This window comes from Argiope bruennichi, chromosome X2 (assembly GCF_947563725.1).
Source record: "Argiope bruennichi chromosome X2, qqArgBrue1.1, whole genome shotgun sequence".
NCBI lineage: Eukaryota > Metazoa > Arthropoda > Arachnida > Araneae > Araneidae > Argiope > Argiope bruennichi.
This window is the reverse complement of record NC_079163.1, coordinates 89452061-89472688: the sequence shown is the minus strand read 5'-3', so window position 1 is coordinate 89472688 and position 20628 is coordinate 89452061. Positions and strand designations below refer to the sequence as shown.

Sequence of the window (20628 nt, the reverse complement as noted above, 5' to 3'; positions counted from 1 at the left end):
TTTGTTCATATTCTTTAATCCATCCCTAAAATATGTGTTACAAAAATACAAGAAATAAGTATTCAAAAGAGATGTATAAACTATTTATATATTTATGAATCTTGATATTAAGTTAATAAGTAAACAGAGTTTAATTCTCTGTTTTATGAAAATTCCAGTTTACTGAAAAAGAACTTCCTAAAAGTGTAGAACTCAAAGAAAAGCCAGAAATCTCTGGGCAATCCTTAAAAAATGAAACCATTGGGAATGTCGTTTCTTCATTGCAAGGTGTCAAAAATATTATGATTTTTATCCATAACAGAATTGAAATATTCGAGGAGCAGCTAGTGCTCATCACTTTACAACATTTAGCTACTATCTGTTCTTGATACACACCATCAACGTTTCATATTTTAGAATTCAATTTATAAGCGAAGCAATTTTTTGCCAAAAGTAAGAATTTAAACTCTTTTTTTCATAAAATTATATATTTTGTTTTCAGATAAACATAGATAAATTTTAATATCATATTTAAATTCAGAAAATCAGCAAAAGAAATAGTTGGATTTTTAATTCATTTATTTCGAATCACTCTTGATTCAATATGTCTCCTCTTGTCATATTTTACATGCATATTCAGTGTGAATTGAAATGATTTCTATACCATTTAATTTCATCAAAATATACATTTGCAGATAGATATCTAACGATAATAATTTTAATATAAAATTAAAAAAATAAATATCTCCCTGTGTTATTTTTTATTACATGCATATTCAATAAGAATTGTAATGATTTCTATACCATTTAATGTCATCGAAATAGCTTAATAAATATAATATATTTGCATATAGATATTTTATGGTAATAATTTTAACGTGAAAATTGAATTATAAATTGGCCGCGCATTTTCCTTAAAATAAGCTTGATTTTCAAGTCTTATTTTAATAATTCTTCACTGAAAAATTGCTAACTGTGCCAATTCTTTATTTATAATATCAGAAATACGGAAAACAGCTAAATTCTCATCAGTCTCAATTATTTTATACTTATATTTCCCTGGAAGATTTAATTTCTCCATTTTGGAAAAGAGCAGACGAAAAAGTAAGCATAAACCAAATTAAACAACACGTAGGGATGCAGCACAGAAAATTCTGAGAGAGAGAAATCTACCAATTAGAGTACGTCGGTATCCTTTGCCAGTACAATTTGCAAACTCCTGTAGTTTAGTAAACATAAACTAGTCTCTTCTTAAACCTAGTCCCTACGAAAAAATTTGTCTTTTAATGGACTCGTCCGTCTCATACACAGCGTGTTGTGATGTAGCCGCTAGCGAAATAAACTACTGTCACACAAATTATCTAAAAAATTTTTGACATTTATTAGATCGAACTTCAGTGAATGCGAGGATGGCAGTCTTTGCAGTTAAAAATCCTAAAAAACCAATCAATGATTCCAAATCCTTAAATATATTCCAAAAAATATACTAGCATGATATTAACTTGAAAAATACCGTTTAAAAGAATTTTTGATCAGATTCTGTCTTATTACTTGCCAACTTCCGGATATTTAAACCGGTTTTGAATAACTTCCGGTATTCCATCCGTTATAAAATATTTCAGCTTCTAATTAATGGAAAGCAAATATATTTCAGGAAGGTTTCATGAATAAAAAAATCGAAAACACCAAAAATAGGGGGGGGGGGAATTATATCTGAAAGTCGACTTTTCAAAGTGTTTCAACATAAAAAAAAAAGGAAAATCCAGAATAGGAAGAAAATGCGTTTCTGTCGCATTGAACATGTTAAGCCTATTATTTCACAGAAGTACTCCAAAGCATAACGATTTTTTCGGGCCTAGTCATCATCAATGGTTGAGCAAGTATCAATTTTGCTCGGTACATCATTTCCTTTTTTTTATCAGAATTTTAAGAAGTGACATTGCCGCGATGATGTTTTACATCCACGGCATTTCCAAAGACTGCCTATTTCTCCCCGTTTGCAAAGCCACAGAATTCATAATAAGGATGATCTTAGACTATTGGGTTCCAGTTTTTGTTGAAAGTTTAATATCAAATCTTTTCCCTTATTTTATTTTTCGAAGGCCCATTCAATTATATACTAACAAAAAATATTAGCAAGCAACAAATGACATTTCCATTGTGAATTCCGGATAAATTTGAAAAGCCTGAACAAGAATTTCAAAACTTTATTCGTCACTAAAATTTATTTTTAAAAAAATTTCAGGATAAAGCAATTTTTTTTTATCCTGTTAAGATTTTCCTTATCTCTCTACCTAGTATTTACACCTTAACAACTGTAATTTTCATTTCCAAAAACATTGCAGACGTTAAAATTTTTCATCTGGTCATCGAGTTAGTGGTGATTACTTAAGGAAGGGAAGGTAGGATTTCTTATTATATTTTGAGAAAATATTGCATCACTAGATTGAAAAGAAATATTGATTAAATACAGCGATTCTTTAGTTTTAATTTTGGATTTTTACTGAATTTGGATTTTTACAAGCAGCCAACAAGTACTTTTTGCAGTACAGTAAAATTTGTTTAAAGAGGTAAAACATATTTTAGATCACATAAAATAACTGCTATTAGCAAATAATTTGAATAAAAATGTCAACATAATAATCAATCGGATCGATAAGTTTGCTAATCACAAACGTTTCCCGAAATTGTGGAATTAAATTGAACAGAATTGCCCTCATTTTCCTTTCAGGATTGATTCCCGAACGATACTTTGATTTTTATAACTACCAAAACCCCAATTTCCACAAATAAGAAATTGTAATTGAAGTTAAAATTATCTTGGTCTTAGCACATAGAAATGACTATAATTGTTTAAGGACTCAAATTTCAGTTAATTCCGCGCTTCTTAATTTTATTTTAAAATGAATTATCTCAAGATATTTCAATGATCCTGTTTTTCTGGAGCAGTGAATCCATATAGAGTAGTAGCGCGAAATTATTTTGAATGCATGCAAATTTGTCAATATTTTCATTTTGAAAGTATTTCTGAAACCAGACGGTAAGTTGTGGTACTATTTTTCAAAAACAGATTTCATCCTCCAGAGAAATACGTGAAAAGTGGAGCTTGCACACAAACCAATTGCTGAATAATCCCAACAACCAACAACTACACTTGATAGCGATTATAAACTGAATTAAAAATTTAATCATTTGCCGGAGCAAGAAATACAGAGATCACAGCAAGGTACAACAACGTATCCGATATTTTATAGAAACTGGAAAAAGATTTATATCTTCCAAATGAATTAATTTTCGATCTAAAACTGTGCTCGTAAACTATGTTTCGGTAAACAATCTCAGTCGATTGGTCGCGCACATCATTTTTACTTCTATGACAATTGCCTGCTGTCGTATGTTGGCGATTCCGTGACAAGTATCTCCACAAGAATGGCACCAGATAATACATCTCGCAGCTCTCCTGTGAAGAAGACTTATAGGGCGTACACTGTGGGATCTATTTCCGAATAAATCCTTTTGAATCAAATTTATGATATATACAACTATAATAACGGAATCACGGATTTAGAAATTTAAGGAATATGAACAGTGGAAATGGCTTCATTTAGAAAATAAAATAAAACCATTTACTCTTACTATCATTAAGAAGTGTATTCTGATTAGCCACGATGAATCACAAGAAGGCAACAAAGCTCATTCTTGTGAGTGGTTTTTAAGAAAATTAATCACAGTTACTCGGTGTCACACCAAGCATTTTCAATCAATGTTGATTTCTCATATTAGAACCCAATCTCTTGCCCTCCTTTATATATTCAAACAAAAGTACGGACATATAACTTTGAAGAAGAAAATGGAAGCGAAAATTACTGCGCACACCTGCGAATGAAGCTAGAACTTTGAAATCCATCCATATTGTTGCTTTATTACAGCTACGCTTACTCCATGCTCACATTATTTATATACATCATTGAAAACAATAAACATTACTCCTAAAGGAGATCTAATTTTCGGCTTCCAGTTGAATTTTCAGTTTCAAATTTAAAAGAGTAATTCTTTTGAAGACATTCTTGTTTGATGATCAAAATTCAACAATAGATATTTTCACTTTGAGTAGCGGCTTATTAAATACTTTGGAAAAGAAAATGTGGCCAAAAGCATTCGGAAAATACTTTCATTGCAATTAGAGGCAAATAAGGATGACAAATTTATGTTTCCGAAGTCAAACTGACTGGCGTTAATTTTATTTTCTCGTATATAAAGAGAAAGTATTGAAATCGTCAAACAATTCGATCGAAATTTTGTCAAGTTTTCAAGTTTCAGACATCCATGAGTTCGAAAAACATATTTTTGGAATTATGTTCTGTTTGTCAGTGAATACGTCAAATAAAAAACGCTCGGAGCTGGACGGATGTCTGGACCATTATCAGAGAATATGCAAAAAAATTTTGGGGGAAACCGCTCCCACTGGTTTACCTTTAAAATAAGCATTCTACGGACCTACAAACATTTGAAAGAACATTTTGGAAAATACTTCAAGTAGCAGACATGGCACTGGTTTGGAACAAAAAAGAAACTGAACTTCAAAAAATAATGAATCGTTCCAAACAAACACCGAGGAAATAAGTTTGATTAATTAAATAAATTAAAAAATGAGTAAACTAAGTTTGATAAATAAATTTAAGAAATAAGATATTAAGAATATTCTAGAATCAATATTTAGCAATATAGAAAGTACTCTGATGCTTGTAGCTTCATTAATGAAAATTTTATATGTCATAAAATTTTTCCAATGTCTTGTAAAGACGTTTCGGTAACACCAAATTTCAGTCATGGAACGCACAATTTCTTCAAGAAAAATGATTTGAAACTTTATCTTCAGCTAAAGCTTTGATAACATTCACCAGAAGGACAATCATTGGAAATGACAAATTATGTTCTGCAATGGCACTCAATATTAGGAGATCAGCATTTGAAATTCTATCACCAAGAGGGACATTAACTGAGACAGAAGTAAGATTTGTTGTTGCTACTACTGAAGATGATCAGTTCGTATTCTCTGTGTTCGTTTCTCTATTTGCTTCTTTGGTTTCATTTGATCAATTATAGCACTGAATCCTTTTTTCTTTACCATAATAAAATTACTTTTAAGAATGCACAACACTTCCCAACAAGCATCAACCTTTTCTATACTTTCTCTAATATGAGTTCTTTCATTTTATCAATATCCCACAATTTCAAATTATTGGAATCGATAGTCGTCATTCTGATATAAAGGAACAGAAAATAAAAATAAAATGGAAATAACTAACGAAATCAAAGAAATGTTAAAAAGATCGAGAAAACAAAATGGTTATCTTCATGGAGACCTAAAGATTCTTTTTCCTCCATACGCGTAAAATTAAGAGGAGTTGCTTCCCCTCATTCCAGATATTTCCTGATTGGATAAAATGATAGGCGAGGAAGAAAAGAATACAACTGTCCTACATTCCTACTAATGCTGAAATTTGATACCAAGTCATTCCTTCCGTGTATCACTCAGATTCTCTGAGTTTTTCCGGCAAGATTTCGCAATATTCTATGAATTCAAAATTCACGCTTTAGAGAGATACGTAACAGCTATACACAGCACGCAGTTTTTTTTTCGCGTGCTATACGCGTTTTTTGGGTGCACTCCCTCCAACATATTAACAAAATTTTTAAGACAGATTTTCACTTATCCCACGAATGATAAAATGCTATTCTAAAATCGCTCAAATTCGTGTTTCCCTGGAAAGATGTCTGGAGTGGACAGTTGGCAGTGGAGAAAACTACTAATTGGGCAGTTCGTTATTAACATGAGAAAGGAGTAACGAATACCAATTCTGTTTAATAAGTTATTTTTATTCTCATATAAGATTTTTTCGTATATCTTTCGTCAGTTTTCTTCGAAAGCACAAACAAATAAAGTTTTTAATGAAAACATAGCTTTTTAATCTTCATATTTATTTTCTTGTAATTTTAGCAGTCTAATTTTTAATAAATGCTTTAAAAAACATATCACATATATCAAAATATGTTTGTCTTTGGAAATTATTTTGATATAAAAAGGGTTTGAATATACGCTTAAAAGTTTGATACACCTCTTAATTTTTTTTACTTATTGGTATAAAGGGACAAATAATGAAATCTTGGGCACCGAACGGAATTTTTATTTTTCAAATTGGCCAGATTGCAGTTTGTGAAAAATAATATAAAATTTACTTTTCTTTCTAAGTTCCTTACGTGCATTGCACCTACGAATAAAACATTATTTGCGAATTTTGTATCAGTAAATAAAATGTTATTTATTTGTACTGTACTGTATTTTGAGTTTAAAATATTTTTCAACAGGAGTGTCCCAGGTTGAGTTAAGATAAACGGGAAAACATTTTTTGGTTTAACGAACTTTGCTTTCTTTCACTCAAAATGATTGCACGAGATGGAAAATAGGCATATAATTTATGTGAATGCATATTCATTTACTTGGGTATTTTGTACTTAATTAAATAAATACCTTTTTCCGAATTCATATAAGCCAGTTCTAAATGCCGAGGCGTTCATAATTACGTCTGTATGTTTCCAATTATCCCGGAGACTATGGAGTAATGAGGAATATACGGTTTGGTTTCTTATCACCGTCACGAAATGATTTGAAGAGAATATATTTCAAATTTTAAAATTATTTATTTTCTCAGAATTTACTTTACCCCTGTTCCCAACTACATAAAAATACTGCTTTTTTACTATTTTTAAATGAAATTATTTTTTACTTTATGGAGTATATAAAATCTCATAACTATTCAATATCTTCAATCTGGAGTAATAATTGTATCCTCAATTTTGTTGGGAAATGAAAGTTAGTAAAAACAAATGTGTGAATTTTATGAGACATATAAAGGTAATATCTAAGATTTAGTAACTATTAGTAGTTAAATTTAGCAGCAGAAATTAATACTCCTATTTCAAGAAAACATTCAACTTCCAACTTATTTACGCTATTTGAAAAAAAAATCCACTTTCAAAAATAAGATCAGTTTGTAAAGTTTTTATATAACTATTGGAAATCGTAAACTATCATTAATTATCAACACAAATTTTTATTTAGTAAATCGGTGCTCTTCAAATCAGTCAATTTTAATGAGTTCACTTCACATGACGCAAGTCACATGACATTATCACTGCGTATGTTTCTGAAGTTTCATCCACAAATGATTTGAATCTGGCAATAAAGTATTCCGTTATTGTTTGTATTTTATGCGGCGTTGCGGCATAACAGGTTATACATTTTTCGTAGCAAATTGCTAAGTTATTATGTAGTTATATATATTTATCCAATCTAAATTGTATTATATTTTTATGAATATACATTTTCTTCAATTTTTTTGAGGTAAGACAGCTTCTTTTACTTGTAATCTTCTTTTAGTAAGCTAATAACATCTGGCGATTTTAACTCTATTGTATTATTTCTTTCATTTCAAATAAAGTAATTCCTTCATGAAAGTTTTTTTTTTTTTTTTTGCTTTATTCGAAGGAATTATTTTACATTAGAAACTTCTGATTTATTTTGGAGCAGACTTATGTATAATATAGTATAAACTATCATTTCAGTTTCGATCAGATTTCTTTGTTAGAGTAGATGAATTTTCTGTTTTGTTTATCTGGGAAATATAGAATTTTCATACCTAGGATCTTTTTAAGTTGTAATGTTTTGTCAATGCCTTCTAAATTTCATCTGTTTGAAAGTATTAAAAGGAATTTTTTTTTTAACTTAAGAATATTTTGAAAATATCAATTGTATTGTTCCTGTTTATGTAGCTTTTAATATTTATTTTATTCAATTAAAATCATAACCAAACAATTAGGCTCAGTAAAATTGTTTTATTTGTAACTATGCCACTTTATTATTATCATGAAAATTCCTTCTGTAATTCAGAATAAAAATGATTTACTTTTTAAAAAAACATTTTAAATGTGTAATAAGCATACCTAAAATTGAAGTGAATAACAGTAAATTAAAATAGCATGAAATAACCCTATTGCATTAGTGTATTTTATTGTGCAATAAAATACACTGTTTTATATTCTTTTACATATTTATTTTCAATACTACATTTAATCACTGCATATCATAGGTATAATAAAGCTAAGTGTGCTCTAGAAAGTACTTCAATTAGGAAATGTCAAAATAGCCCTTGATCTATTCTCTACAAATAATTTCATGAAAAATACAATTTTTATTGTCTGAACAATTTGACATAATGAATAATTTTAAAATATATAGTTATTTACATAATTTTATTTACATTTCCCCAGTTTAACTAAGCTTTCATTTTTCAGGAAATATATAGTTATAAAATGGTGAGTAGTTCAATTTTTATGCTTTGGTAATGTGTGTGTTTTCAAGACTCTTGACATAGCAACGTTACATTTTCAAGTCTATTGTTAAAACATATAAGGGTTTTCTCACCTATTGTAACAATAATTGTTAATAACTGAATTCCATGTCATTCATAAAAACAAAACTTTAGCTTTCTTGATTGCTGTTGATAACATAACAGAATTCTAAAATTTAACAGAAATACTGATTAAAGAGTTTCTGAATGCAAATTCTAGCATTTTAAGTGAAATAACAGTTGGATCGAGGTAAAAGTGCTTCTGTATTTTTTCTGATAGAAATAAGGTCATATCTCGTAATTCTTGCAATATCACTTTGATCAATAGCAAATAATTAACCATTAAAATAGCTCATATTTGTTTATAAACAAAGCTTAAATTATAAGAAATGCTTACTAAGCATATATGATGGTGGCCAAAGTTATAGACACTTTTGAAAATCGTTATGTTTTCTAAATTTGTATGCTTATAGAAACTGTTCCATTTCATAAAATGCAAACTCTTACATATTATTTTAAAGAAAATTTAATGCTAATTTCAATACAAAAAGCAAAATTCAAATATTTGTAATACAAAAAAAAAATCATCACTTTAATCTGAATAAAAAAGACAGTGATGAAGTGAATTGTAATTTCTAACTTTTGTGACAAATCATTGCTATTGTTCTGAGAACCAAACAAATGTTAACAACTGTTAGCAGATGTTGACATCATGCTTAAAATTGGAACAAGTCATTAGTGTGCTTTTTTCTGTAGAAGAAAGACTTTTTATGTAATCAAATTGCAAGTTAGAAATTTTGTTAAACTTTTTAGTATATAGTTAGAATTTTCGTAAATATTTGTAATATTTAGTTAAGAAGCAATGAAATCATACAAAAGGATAGATTGGACACCTGGAAAGAGAACTAAGCTTATTGTGTTACATGAATGTGGTCTTTCTTATACTGAAATTGCAAGACAGGTGGGTGGTTCAATGACTACATCTGGAGTCCGAAAGTTTTGTTTACGATATCAGGAGACAAATTCAATAAAATACAAAGTAGGAAATAGTTGAAAAAGGTGCATCACATCTGTTGATGACAAAAGAATAAAAAGACTATGTCTCCAAGATAGAAGAATATCGTCAGTAGCCATAAGAAGTAAATTGAATGATGCTGGCATTTACATCAGTTCAAGAACAATCAGGAGATTATTAGATGTTGGACTAAGAGGTAGAATTCAATGAAAAATTCCTTATCGCAATTTACATTGGACAGAGGAACGCATTAAATGGGCAGATGATCAGCAGAGTGATGAAACAGATATTGTTATTCGGTAGTGATGGCGAAAATATATAAGACATAGAATAAGCGAAGAGCTGCATTCGTGACTGCATTCATACAACTATGAAGAACTCAGTGTTATGATTTGGTCATGCATGTCAGCAGATGGTATTGGTTTCTTTCATGTTATAGATGGGACATTAAATGCAAGAAAATACATTGACACTATTTTAGAGCCAAAACTTACACCTTCCATCAGTGATCACTTTCCTAACAATATTTATTTTTCAGCAGGATTCAGCTCCTTGCCACACAGCAAAAATATCAAAAGAGTAGTATAGTACAAAGAGAATTGAACTGTTATCATGGCCAGGAAACTGTCCTGACCTCAAAATTATTGAGAACTTATGGCACCGTTTGAAAACTCTTGTACATATCAAGTGTTCGTCAAATAAAAGAGAATTAATTGAGGCTATAATTGTTTCCTGGCATTATGCAATAACAAAGGAAAAGCTTAAAACTCTATTCAGCTTAATTAAACATCAGTGTGAAGCTGTAATAAAAAATAAAGGCTACCTTAGTAAGTACTTACTGCAGCATCATTACTCATCAGCATCTAATGTATCTCGATAATTATTGCCACTCAACTTTTTTTGTTTTGCAATATTTGAATTTTGCTTTTCGTATTGAAATCAGCATTAAATTCTCTTTAAAATGATATGTAAGAGTTTGCATTTTATGAAATGTAACAGTTTCTATAAGCATACAAATTTAGAAAACATAAAAATTTTCTAAAGTGTACACAATTTTGGCCACCACTGTTTGGACATAGTAAGATTAAATACATTAAAAACATTTTTTCATTAAAAAATTTACTAAATTTTAATGGCTATCTTTTATTTTCATTTATTTTTATCCTGATTTGTAATTATATGTTTTGTAGATCAAAGTTTTCATCAAAGCCGATTCCTAAAATTGCCATAATTGTAAATGAAAGCCCCTTTCACAGACAGTTGCATTTAATTATTCAACAACTCTTTAAATATACAATTAAATAATACACAATTTTATTAGAAAAGTATTAGTTGAAAGTTTCGGAACTTTCTTCATAATATATAGTTAATACATATGATGGCTAATATAATACTGTAAGTACATTACATTTTTTTTCTCCCAAGATGCTGCGATTTCTTTGCTGCCATTTTTCAATTTCACTTAAAAGGGAAAAAAATTCACTTTTTAAAATGTCTATCTTAGAAAATTTTTTCCCATTCATTCAAATTATGTTATTTTTAATAAATAAGTTTTCTTAACTAATCAAATTTTATTATTGAAAAAAACCAAAATTTACAAATTTGCCCTTTAAAAAAATGTTTTACCAAATTCTAAAATATTTTATTTTTAATTTAAAAGCAATGTTTATTTAGTAAAGTGAAAACATCATACTTGATGTATGGAATTATTCTTGCAATTTTAGAAGTTATCTGAATAGTGCAATTTTTACTAATTTTTTAAATTTATTAATCTAGGTCTATCCAAAATGTTATTTTGATATTTATATACATCCTGCTTTTGATGCATAAATAAAAAAATTTGTTTGTGCTTTCTCGATTGCAAAATGCAAAGATCTCAAATTTAAAATGAAATATTTCATCCTATTAAAAGTTTATCATGTAGTTAAGCAAATGCTATAATTAAATGAATGGGTATTAAAGGCAACAGTAACAAGATGATACTGGCAGTAAACTCCATCAGTCAAAGGCACGATCTAATATCCAGAACATGTATGTACCCCAATATGCATGAAAGAAATTTAACTTTCATTTTGAAGTCTCAAGTAAGTACTGTAACAACCTTCACAGCCAATCAGAAATTCATAATTTGAATAAAGTACTCTTGGTAATACAGGGTAAAGGAAAAAAGTTCTTTTATATTTTAACAGTAATTTAAAAAATACTAATCTAACTCTCTTTATGTTGAGTGGAGAAAAATGGTTGAAGATTAAAATAGCTCTTATTTACTTTTTGCTTTAATAAAAAATAGAACTTGAAAATTGTTTCTTTAATCTAATATTCTCATGATTAGAAAAACATTTTTTAATGGATTTACTTTTGGAATTTTCTATCTCAGAACACGCAGAAATGAATTATATAAAGGAGTAGAGTGATTCTCCACTCCTTAGAAGTTTAAAATTTTAAATTTCATCTTGCATTTCTTTGACAATTTTTTAGGTCTAAAATTATAGCTTAATGATAACTGATCAATTTAATTATGGTTTATGATGCTCTTATTTTTAACAGCTCATTAAAGGTCATTTTAATAGGTTTAAAAATGCAATTTTTACTATCAAATAATTCAGTTTTGTTGTAATAAGATTATCAAGCAACTGAATAATGATTTTTTTTCTGAATAGTAGTATTCATATTTAATTACATATTTATAAATAATGAACAAATAAATCAAGACAACTAATTTTTAAAAAGCAATTTAATAGCTAATTTGAGAAACGTGTCATCGATTCATAAAACGTTGGTATGGTTCAGATAAGACAAACGAACAATATACAGGGTGTTTATAAAGTCCCGGACCCATTTTGATGTTTAATAACTCATAAAATAATAAAGATAGATTTAAATTAATAACATAAATGGTTAAATAGACTCAAAGTTTCATGACCCTTGTCAATGAACTTCCACGTGTGCCCCCTTCGTCGCACGGAGAATATCAAGTCGATAGTCAATTTCACGCCAGGTAGCGACAAGCATGTCGGCATCCACAGAGCCATTTGCGCACTTTATGGCGATTAACAATGCCAGAAACATGAAAGGATGCTTTATCGGAGAACATTATGCTCTTCAGAAAATCAGCAGCATCTTCTATCCTCCTTAGCATATCTGTTGCAAAGGCCATCCTCCTAGGCCTATCGTTCGATTCCAAAACTTGAACAATTTGAACTTTGTATGCATGCAGTCTTAATTTTTTCTTAATAACCTTGTACACCGCCGAAATTGGCATATCCAATTCAATTGCCGCTGATCTCACAGATATTCTAGGATTGTGTAAAAGTGTCTCTTTGACACGCTCAACATCAAAATCACTTGTGCAAGGACGTCCGGAACATTTCTTATCTGCGATACTTCCAATTTCTAGAAAATTCTTTTTCCACCTCAAGATGCTGTTTTTGGATGGAGGATCTTTTTGGTAAATTCTTCTGAAATTTCTCTGCGTTTGCATTATCTATTTCGTTTCTATGAACCACCATAAAATCTGTGCTTTCTCTTGTGGTGTATGCATTCTCCTTAATATCCGCTCGAATAAAACATCACATACAAAAGTACTACATAGAACAAACACATCAAAGGTAAACATAACATTGCAATAGTTGACAAAAACAAAAGAGAGAAAAATGCAATTAATAAGCAGACAATATTTAGAAAAGTACAGATATTTAGACTGGAAAATGAAATTATCTGAAATTAACCACACGCGCAGACGATATTTACAAAAGTAAAAATATTCAAACCTGAAAAGGAAAATATATGAGTTATTCCATCAATAAATGTCATAAGTGTGTTTATATCTTTATTATTTTATGAGTTATTAAACATCAAAATGGGTCCGGGACTTTATAAACACCCTGTATATATATTCTATTGAGAAAGCATACTTATATGCATTAGAAAATAATAAATAATATAGAAATAAATATTCCTAAAAATTCAGATTAATAGCAAAAAGAATTACACAAATCAAATTGTCTTCATTTGAAAATACCATTTACGATATGTCATATCAATAAAGTTTTTATATCGGCTAGCGACCAGAGCAAAGTTTATAATTACGAACTAATAAGTGGAAATTGAGCAGAAAATTTGGTGAGCGGGTTGTTTGGTAATTGTCATATGAGCGTGAATTGACACCACTATCAACTCTACCAGACTAATGAACGATGGATTTTCATTCTCGTTTATTGAACATGGTCGACCAAAATATACATATTGGTTGAATAATCAATTGTGAATGATTCAAGATAAGTTATTTCAAAGAATCTCCAAAACCTCATTTCTTATGGAAAAGAGTCAAAATCACCATCTTTAGATTCCTCCCTTAGCATCATGCTCTCCCCCTCCCTTCCACGACGTTAGTTTTCTTCCATAGTTCACACAAAAGAGCATCAAATCGTTATTAAAACCAATTTCGTCAAAGGTAATATGTATGTAGATCATATGGTAGAGACTGTAAAAATGTCGGTAGTCAATCTGACAAATTAATGATAGAATGGGAAGCTATCGCGCTTCTATATTCAATATGACTTTCTATTATATAATAAAATTATTCCAAATACATGCTTTATTAATATAAAAACATGTCCCTAATTACTCTTTGATAAAAATTGAATATATCACTCGTAACCATGATATCGTATAGATCCAAGTAACTACTTTAAACTAAGTAATAACTTTGTACTTTAACTTGCAAATAATCGATGTAGGAAAAAAATGGTGATATTTAAGAAAGCTTTGATTTCATTTTTAAAGAAAATGGTTGCAATTAACGTTTATAAATGGTAAAAAATGACGTTGAAAAAAAGAGAGGGTGGGAGGGGGTCTCATTTTTGAACAAATGAGTCATTATAGTACGTTAGGACTATATTGCCTGCACTTGATTACTATTAAGTTAATTTTCCTTTATCTGAAGAAATTAGAAGTGATTATGTAGAGCATTTTTTTAGAAGGATACCACGTGAAATCAAATCAAAAAGAATTTGATTCTAGTAAACATCACGTGAGAAGGTTCACCAAGAGTTCATATTTCCATTTAATACTTTCTGTGGTAAAAATGATTAATTATTGGAAATGACAAAAATCGGTAAAATACTAAATTTGCAGTAAACGTTATAGTCGGCTTTCGGTAAATATTTTGCGATGTACATTGTAGTAAATAAGCATTAAATTATTGGAAATACATAAAGGCAGTATGAGACAAAATCATCATCTGTCTATTTATCTAAAAATAAAAAATAGCGCTTGCTACTAACTTTAACACTCTCTTAACAAGGAGAAATTCTATTTAAATAAAAAAAAATGATAAATAAAAAATTGTATTTTTTGCCTTTTTAAAATTAAATATGTGATTTGGATATTCCGAGGATTGCAGATTGTGCGATTTTAGTCAAATACAAAATAGTAATATCGCTGTATTAATTTTCACACTTATCTTGTGTTTGATTTATCATTAGTAACCTACAATCACTTTTGGCATAATTTTAAATTATCGTCTGAGGCGTTCATGGATAATTACATTGTAAAAATTGCACAGCGGATGGGCATGTCGAATGATTAATCAGATTCCGAATAAATGCAAAAATAAGGCATGTAGTGTTAACGCAGTTTTTCTGCAATTGATCATCGTATAGGGAAAAAGGAACTCGCATATGAGGATTTTACTCATATAAAATATTCATTCTGAGGAGAGAAATGCAGCGAATGCTAGTCAAAATTACCAACTAAGCAAATAATTCAGTGCCAATGCTTGCATTGTAAGTGAAAAATTATTTAACACAGAAAAAAAAAATAACCAGGAATGAGGTCTCGGGTAATGGATATTTAAAATATGCGAAATGTAAGAAGATAGACAAGCTAACGAAATTCCACTGAGTGAGCGTAAAAAATGGATTAAAAAACTAGAAATAAAACAGGAAGAATGGTTAAGATTGTTTTATACGAAGAAGAAAATTTAAGTGAACAAGACGGATCTCAATATAATTAGTTTTTTTTATTGGCATTTTTGTACAAATTAATCCTTCTGGAAGGGGAGAAAAGGGGGGGGGGATTACACGACCTAGAAAATCATGTTTCGTACCGCAGTAAAAGTACAATTTTTAATTTTTGTCTCGGCGTTTGTTATATTTTTCGTTGTTGCATTTTTAAAAAATTGATTCTATAACAAAGTGTATTCGAATGTAGTAGTTTCAGACGGTTAGTAATTTTTTTCATAAAAAAACAAGCTACTTTCTAGTCGCAGTACAATATTTCACTTTTAGAAAAGCAAAAATATCTAAGTATTGTGACAAGATTTATATGCAGTAAATTTAAATTGAGACAGATTCATTTTTCGTGAATGATAATTTACTTTAAACAAATTGACGTCATCTTACATTTGCAATTTATCTTGACTGTTCCAATCCTTAAAACTCAAGATTAAAATTTTATTTACAAAAGTTTTAATGATGAGACTAAATATATTCTATAACAGCAATTATAGATGCATGTATATGTTGAAAAAGTGAAAAGGTTTTTTGACAAAACTTTGCCTTAAAATAGAACAAAAATTTCAATGCTAAATTATGCCGGTGCACGAATTAACAATTTGATTAGATAGTATTCCGATTATATTGTATGAAATCATAAATAGCATGCTTAGTTCCAAAGAGAATGAATAAAAAAAGTAATTGTAGGGAAGTGTGAATATTATATAAAGCTCCATTTCGATCAAATTCATGACTTATAAATTTGACAGAACGATAGAACTGGCATTTCACCTTATGTTTGATATAATTTCTTTAATACAAAGTAATTTTCAGTAGGTACTAAGCCGCTAAAATTTTAGTTTTCAGAAAGCATTAAAAGAGCAAACATGTAAATGTATACCTATAAGAATTAGCATTTATTGAGCTATAATTCCCCAGTCCCAGTATATATTCACACAGTTTTTGATGCAAAACGATGGCATTTAGGGAAGAAAAACTCGCACTTGTTTTTTTTTTTTTTTTTTTTTGAACAGCAGTTTTATGAGGAGGATCCCCTTCTCCAAAGTTGCAGCAGAAGTTTGATCCACGACATCAGATTTAACGAGTAGCAGGCCTTTATTTTTCCCATTTTATTTAGGAAGTGTTGCCCATATGCATGACGGACTTCTCGCGGTATCGAATTGATCCCGAAATCCAGATCTTACAAGCAGGTAATCGCATTCTTAGTTGTAAGCATCTTGTTGACAATTTCATCTTCTGTATCACCAAAAATGTGATATAGGGGGGGGGGGCTACATCGGTGCTATCGAAGGCAATGACAGATTTTTATTACCTTTGACATAAAAAAAAAGGGAATATTTTCCTTTATTTCTGTCAGAATTCCTATTTTAAGGGATTTTTTAAGACCATAATCTAAATCTGAACTCAATATTCATTTTTTTAGTTAATTACGACATCCATATAAAATCGCCAGAAGTAATTAAGAAATGGAATGTCAGAATAATACCCATATGCTTATAATGTAACTTCATCATCATGTCAAAAATTCAGTTTGTATCTGGAATTACATATATAAGAATTTTTTTAAATTGTATTTAGTCGAGATTAAATTCTTATCTGAAACACAGTCAAAATAAAAATAATTTAGAGTTTTTGGCGTTCATATTTTCAATTGATTACTTTTGAAAATTCAGTAGTTTCTCTTATGTTGGATGTAGTTTCTCTCGTGGATGTTGCGACTTATGCCATGTGAATGGACCACGTTGTGCAAGTATTGTAATTACCTTACACCTTATGTGCATATATAATGCACTACACTCTAAGATGTAAAAATTGAAAGAGAAGAAAGATACTAAGAAAAGGTTATCAAGTTGCAACCCCCCCCCCCCCCCAAAAAAAAAACAGGCGAATCTGGTGAACATGCATAGAAAAAAAGTGATAAATTTCAGAACACTTAGATAATTTATTTGAGAGTTTTCAGGCAATTTAAAGAAGTCACTAATGCACTGGTCCTTTACTAACATTTTGGGTGGAAGTAATTTTTATCTAGCATGGAATCGATTGATATTTTTATGGAATGGTGACCTAGGGATATTTTTGTTAAATCGTTATATTCTTATCGTTACCGTTCGGCGAAATCGGTAAAATTCTTCTACATTTTTTTCATGAGGTTCCAAATGTGTTCTATGGGAGAGACCTAAATCAATCAGTTGACCAAGAAAGTGCACTGCAGATTAGAAGACAAATCACAGCATTATATTTCTCACTAACTGGCATAACATGAAATTCTGGCATTTTTCACAACATAAAATTAAAAAAAAAAAAAAAGTTTTTTTTGCCCACCACTACTCTACATTTCTATTCAAAAAAATTTTGCAATTAAAATTTTAATCGATAAGATTGGATATTTTTAATTTTCACAGTTTTTAGTAAATAGATAAATTTTCAAATATTTAGAAAAATATAAGACGTCCTACTCATTTAAGTGCAATGTTAACTTACGACTGTTGTATTTAAAAATGTTAACTGTACAGTTTTAGAAATTTTATGCAAATATTTCATTATTGTCATGCACTTTTTCTTATTTTTTCAATTCATTCAAGGTGCGGATCTAAACTATGGAGTCCAACTCCCCAGAACGTCTAGAGACCATGGTTGCTGCAGCAGTGGCTTCACATATCTTCATGCATCCAGAAATAGATGCAATGTTGCAAATAGAAGAGACTATATTTCCAATCGACCTCCGGCAGGAGTATTGGAGTTCTATTGAGAGAAAATTTATGGAAATCACAGGGAACCTTCTTCCAATTCCTCTTCGGAATATGGTATTTGGTTTTCTAAAACCGCTTCATGAAACATACGACTTATGGAAAAAAGACCACTATCTAAACAAAAAAATAAAGCAAAATGTTTATAAAAGCTGTATTTCCTGGGAAATAGACAGTGCAACCATCAACCGAAGGAAAACAGCAGCGAAATTGATCAGAAATCGAAGAGTAGATGTGAGAACACGATTCATAATGGCATGCACTTATTATCAGGAAGACGACATTGTGGATCTTTGGCGTCAAATAAGAGGGAAAACCAGGAGGGCCATAACACGCCGAGGAAGCAATGATTCCGTCAGGTTTTGGGTAAAGCTCCTAAAAAAAAAGGCCACCCATACATGGAGAGAAGAAGTTGAAAACCATTATCGCGTAACAAACTCTAAACCATATGATAGTCCGTTGATATTGAATTGCTTCTTCAGATATCTAAATCAGGGTAAGCAGCTGCAAATGTTAATTAAACAATTCGCTACGCAAAGGCTGCACTTGGAGGATTTTCTGTTGTGCATGAATCATATGGATGATTACCAGCGTGCAAATGTGCGTGGAAGAATTCCTGTCTTTTTTTTCGAGCTTCTTGCAGACCCAGGAATTATGAGAGATGAAGCGTAGTGTGCCCCCCCACACATACATACAAGATTTTTTTTCCCTCTGAGTCGACACTCATATCCAATCAATCATATCGTTAGAGTAGAAAGTTCATATCATTATATTTTTTCCCCTGCCAAATGTCTTTTAAGCCAATATTTGAAAATGATCTCTTTTTTTTTTTTTTTACTGTTTTTATACTTTTAGACATCTGTAATAGTCTAAAGTCTTTCTAAATTTGCATTTATGTGAAAACCAATTTTATTGTATCATATGAGTGTTTATATTTTATGTTTAATAAAATATACATATTTCACACTGTATATTTTATAAACTATTCACTCAATATTTTACTATAAAATAAAAATTATTAAATCCACAAAATTAGTCCCAATATCAAATTCGCAATATCTATTGCGTGCCGCTTTGAGTTCTGCCGATTGTTCCTGGTTGGGTTTTCATTTATTCCTATAGCAATGCACTATGGGATGGCCTAATCAGGTATCGCCACCTAGTATCCAAAAGAGAAGATAAAGAGTAATGCAACTGCTACATTATTCATTATAAAATTCTTATTTTTCCCATTGCTTCTCATTTTTTGAGAAGCTAACTCACCGATTGTAATATTGATAGTTTAACGTTAAAGGATCTTACAATTTAAAAGATTAATGGATTTATTAATATACTTTCATTCATTTTATTTTTAAAAAATTTGTTCCGTTTTAAAGAGTAAGATAGAAAAAAAGTGCAAGTAACACCTCGGAGCAGGGGTCCAGAGATTTTACCAGTCCAAACATAGGGCTGAGTAATGACCGAACTTCATCATAGCGACATATTGTGGAAGATAAATCGGTATTTCTTTATATATCGCGGCTTAATAAATTATTTATTGCAATAATGATTTATAAATAACCTCTATTCTATTAGCATACTAAGTTATCAAAACTTCTCAAAAAAGAGGAATTCTCAGTTGTTTTACTAATTTTTATTTGCATAATAAAAAAATATTCGTTTTTTTTTTTATTATTTTTTATTGGCGTACTTACATAATAGGGCGCCCATGGCAAATACAAAAATTGCACCCTTTCCTTACCCCCCCCCCCCCTTTTTTTTTTCCTTTTTAAAAACGTCACTTTTTTTTTTTTTAATTCTTTAATACTGATGAGTGCAAAGACTTAAAGTGCAAGTAAACCTAAATAATAAAAATATAAAATATTTTGGAAATAATGCGATTTTAACATTTCAAATAACTTCAGAATGATCGTTATTTATGGACACCTCTTGATTGTAAAACGTATCATAAGTATATTTCATAAAATGCTTGGAAAACCAATTTTATAAAATCAGTTGGCAAGTTTTATGTTAAACATACTCAGAAAATTTTCTGCACCCCAATTTTAATAGTTTATAGAAGACCCAAATAAAATGATCCAATAGTTTGAAACTTTTATACATTGAGAAATGTAAATCAAAAATGATTTTTTATATCATAAAAAAAGTATAAAACATGTGCAATTTTTTTCAGTCTATTGAAAAGGAATATATATATACGAATAATAATGAAAAAGTTATATTATATATATATATATATTTGCACTCGGGCATTATATGGAAACTCTGAATATGGAAATAAATTCTTTGTTAACACATAAAATCATTCAAAAATATTCGAGTTCAAATTCACTGTCTTGGTAAATAAATTTGTATTTATAGTAATATACAAAATTGTTTAACACATATTATTAAATTTATCTTTCAAAATTTACAGTTAATAATGCTCAATTCTAACCTTGTATTTAGCACCCTGTGAT

The 20628-nt window shown here is 29.7% G+C and overlaps 2 protein-coding genes across 2 annotated transcripts in view; one reads left to right on the top strand and one right to left on the bottom strand.

The window, feature by feature from the left end:
• The window catches only part of LOC129961045 (integrin alpha-9-like), a 75781-nt gene that overhangs the window by 41523 nt on the left and 13630 nt on the right, over positions 1-20628 (bottom strand). The window lies entirely within an intron of this gene.
• On the top strand, positions 7247-19133 carry LOC129961047 (uncharacterized). The gene is made up of 2 exons (XM_056074847.1): positions 7247-7384; positions 18005-19133. Exon 2 carries the CDS (start codon positions 18020-18022, stop codon positions 18839-18841), a length of 822 nt encoding a protein of 273 aa, XP_055930822.1. The 5' UTR covers positions 7247-7384; positions 18005-18019; the 3' UTR covers positions 18842-19133.

Coding starts and splice junctions, on each gene's coding strand:
- LOC129961047 (XM_056074847.1), top strand. CDS start 18,020: ATGGAGTCCAACTCCCCAGAACGTCTAGAGACCATGGTTGCTGCAGCA.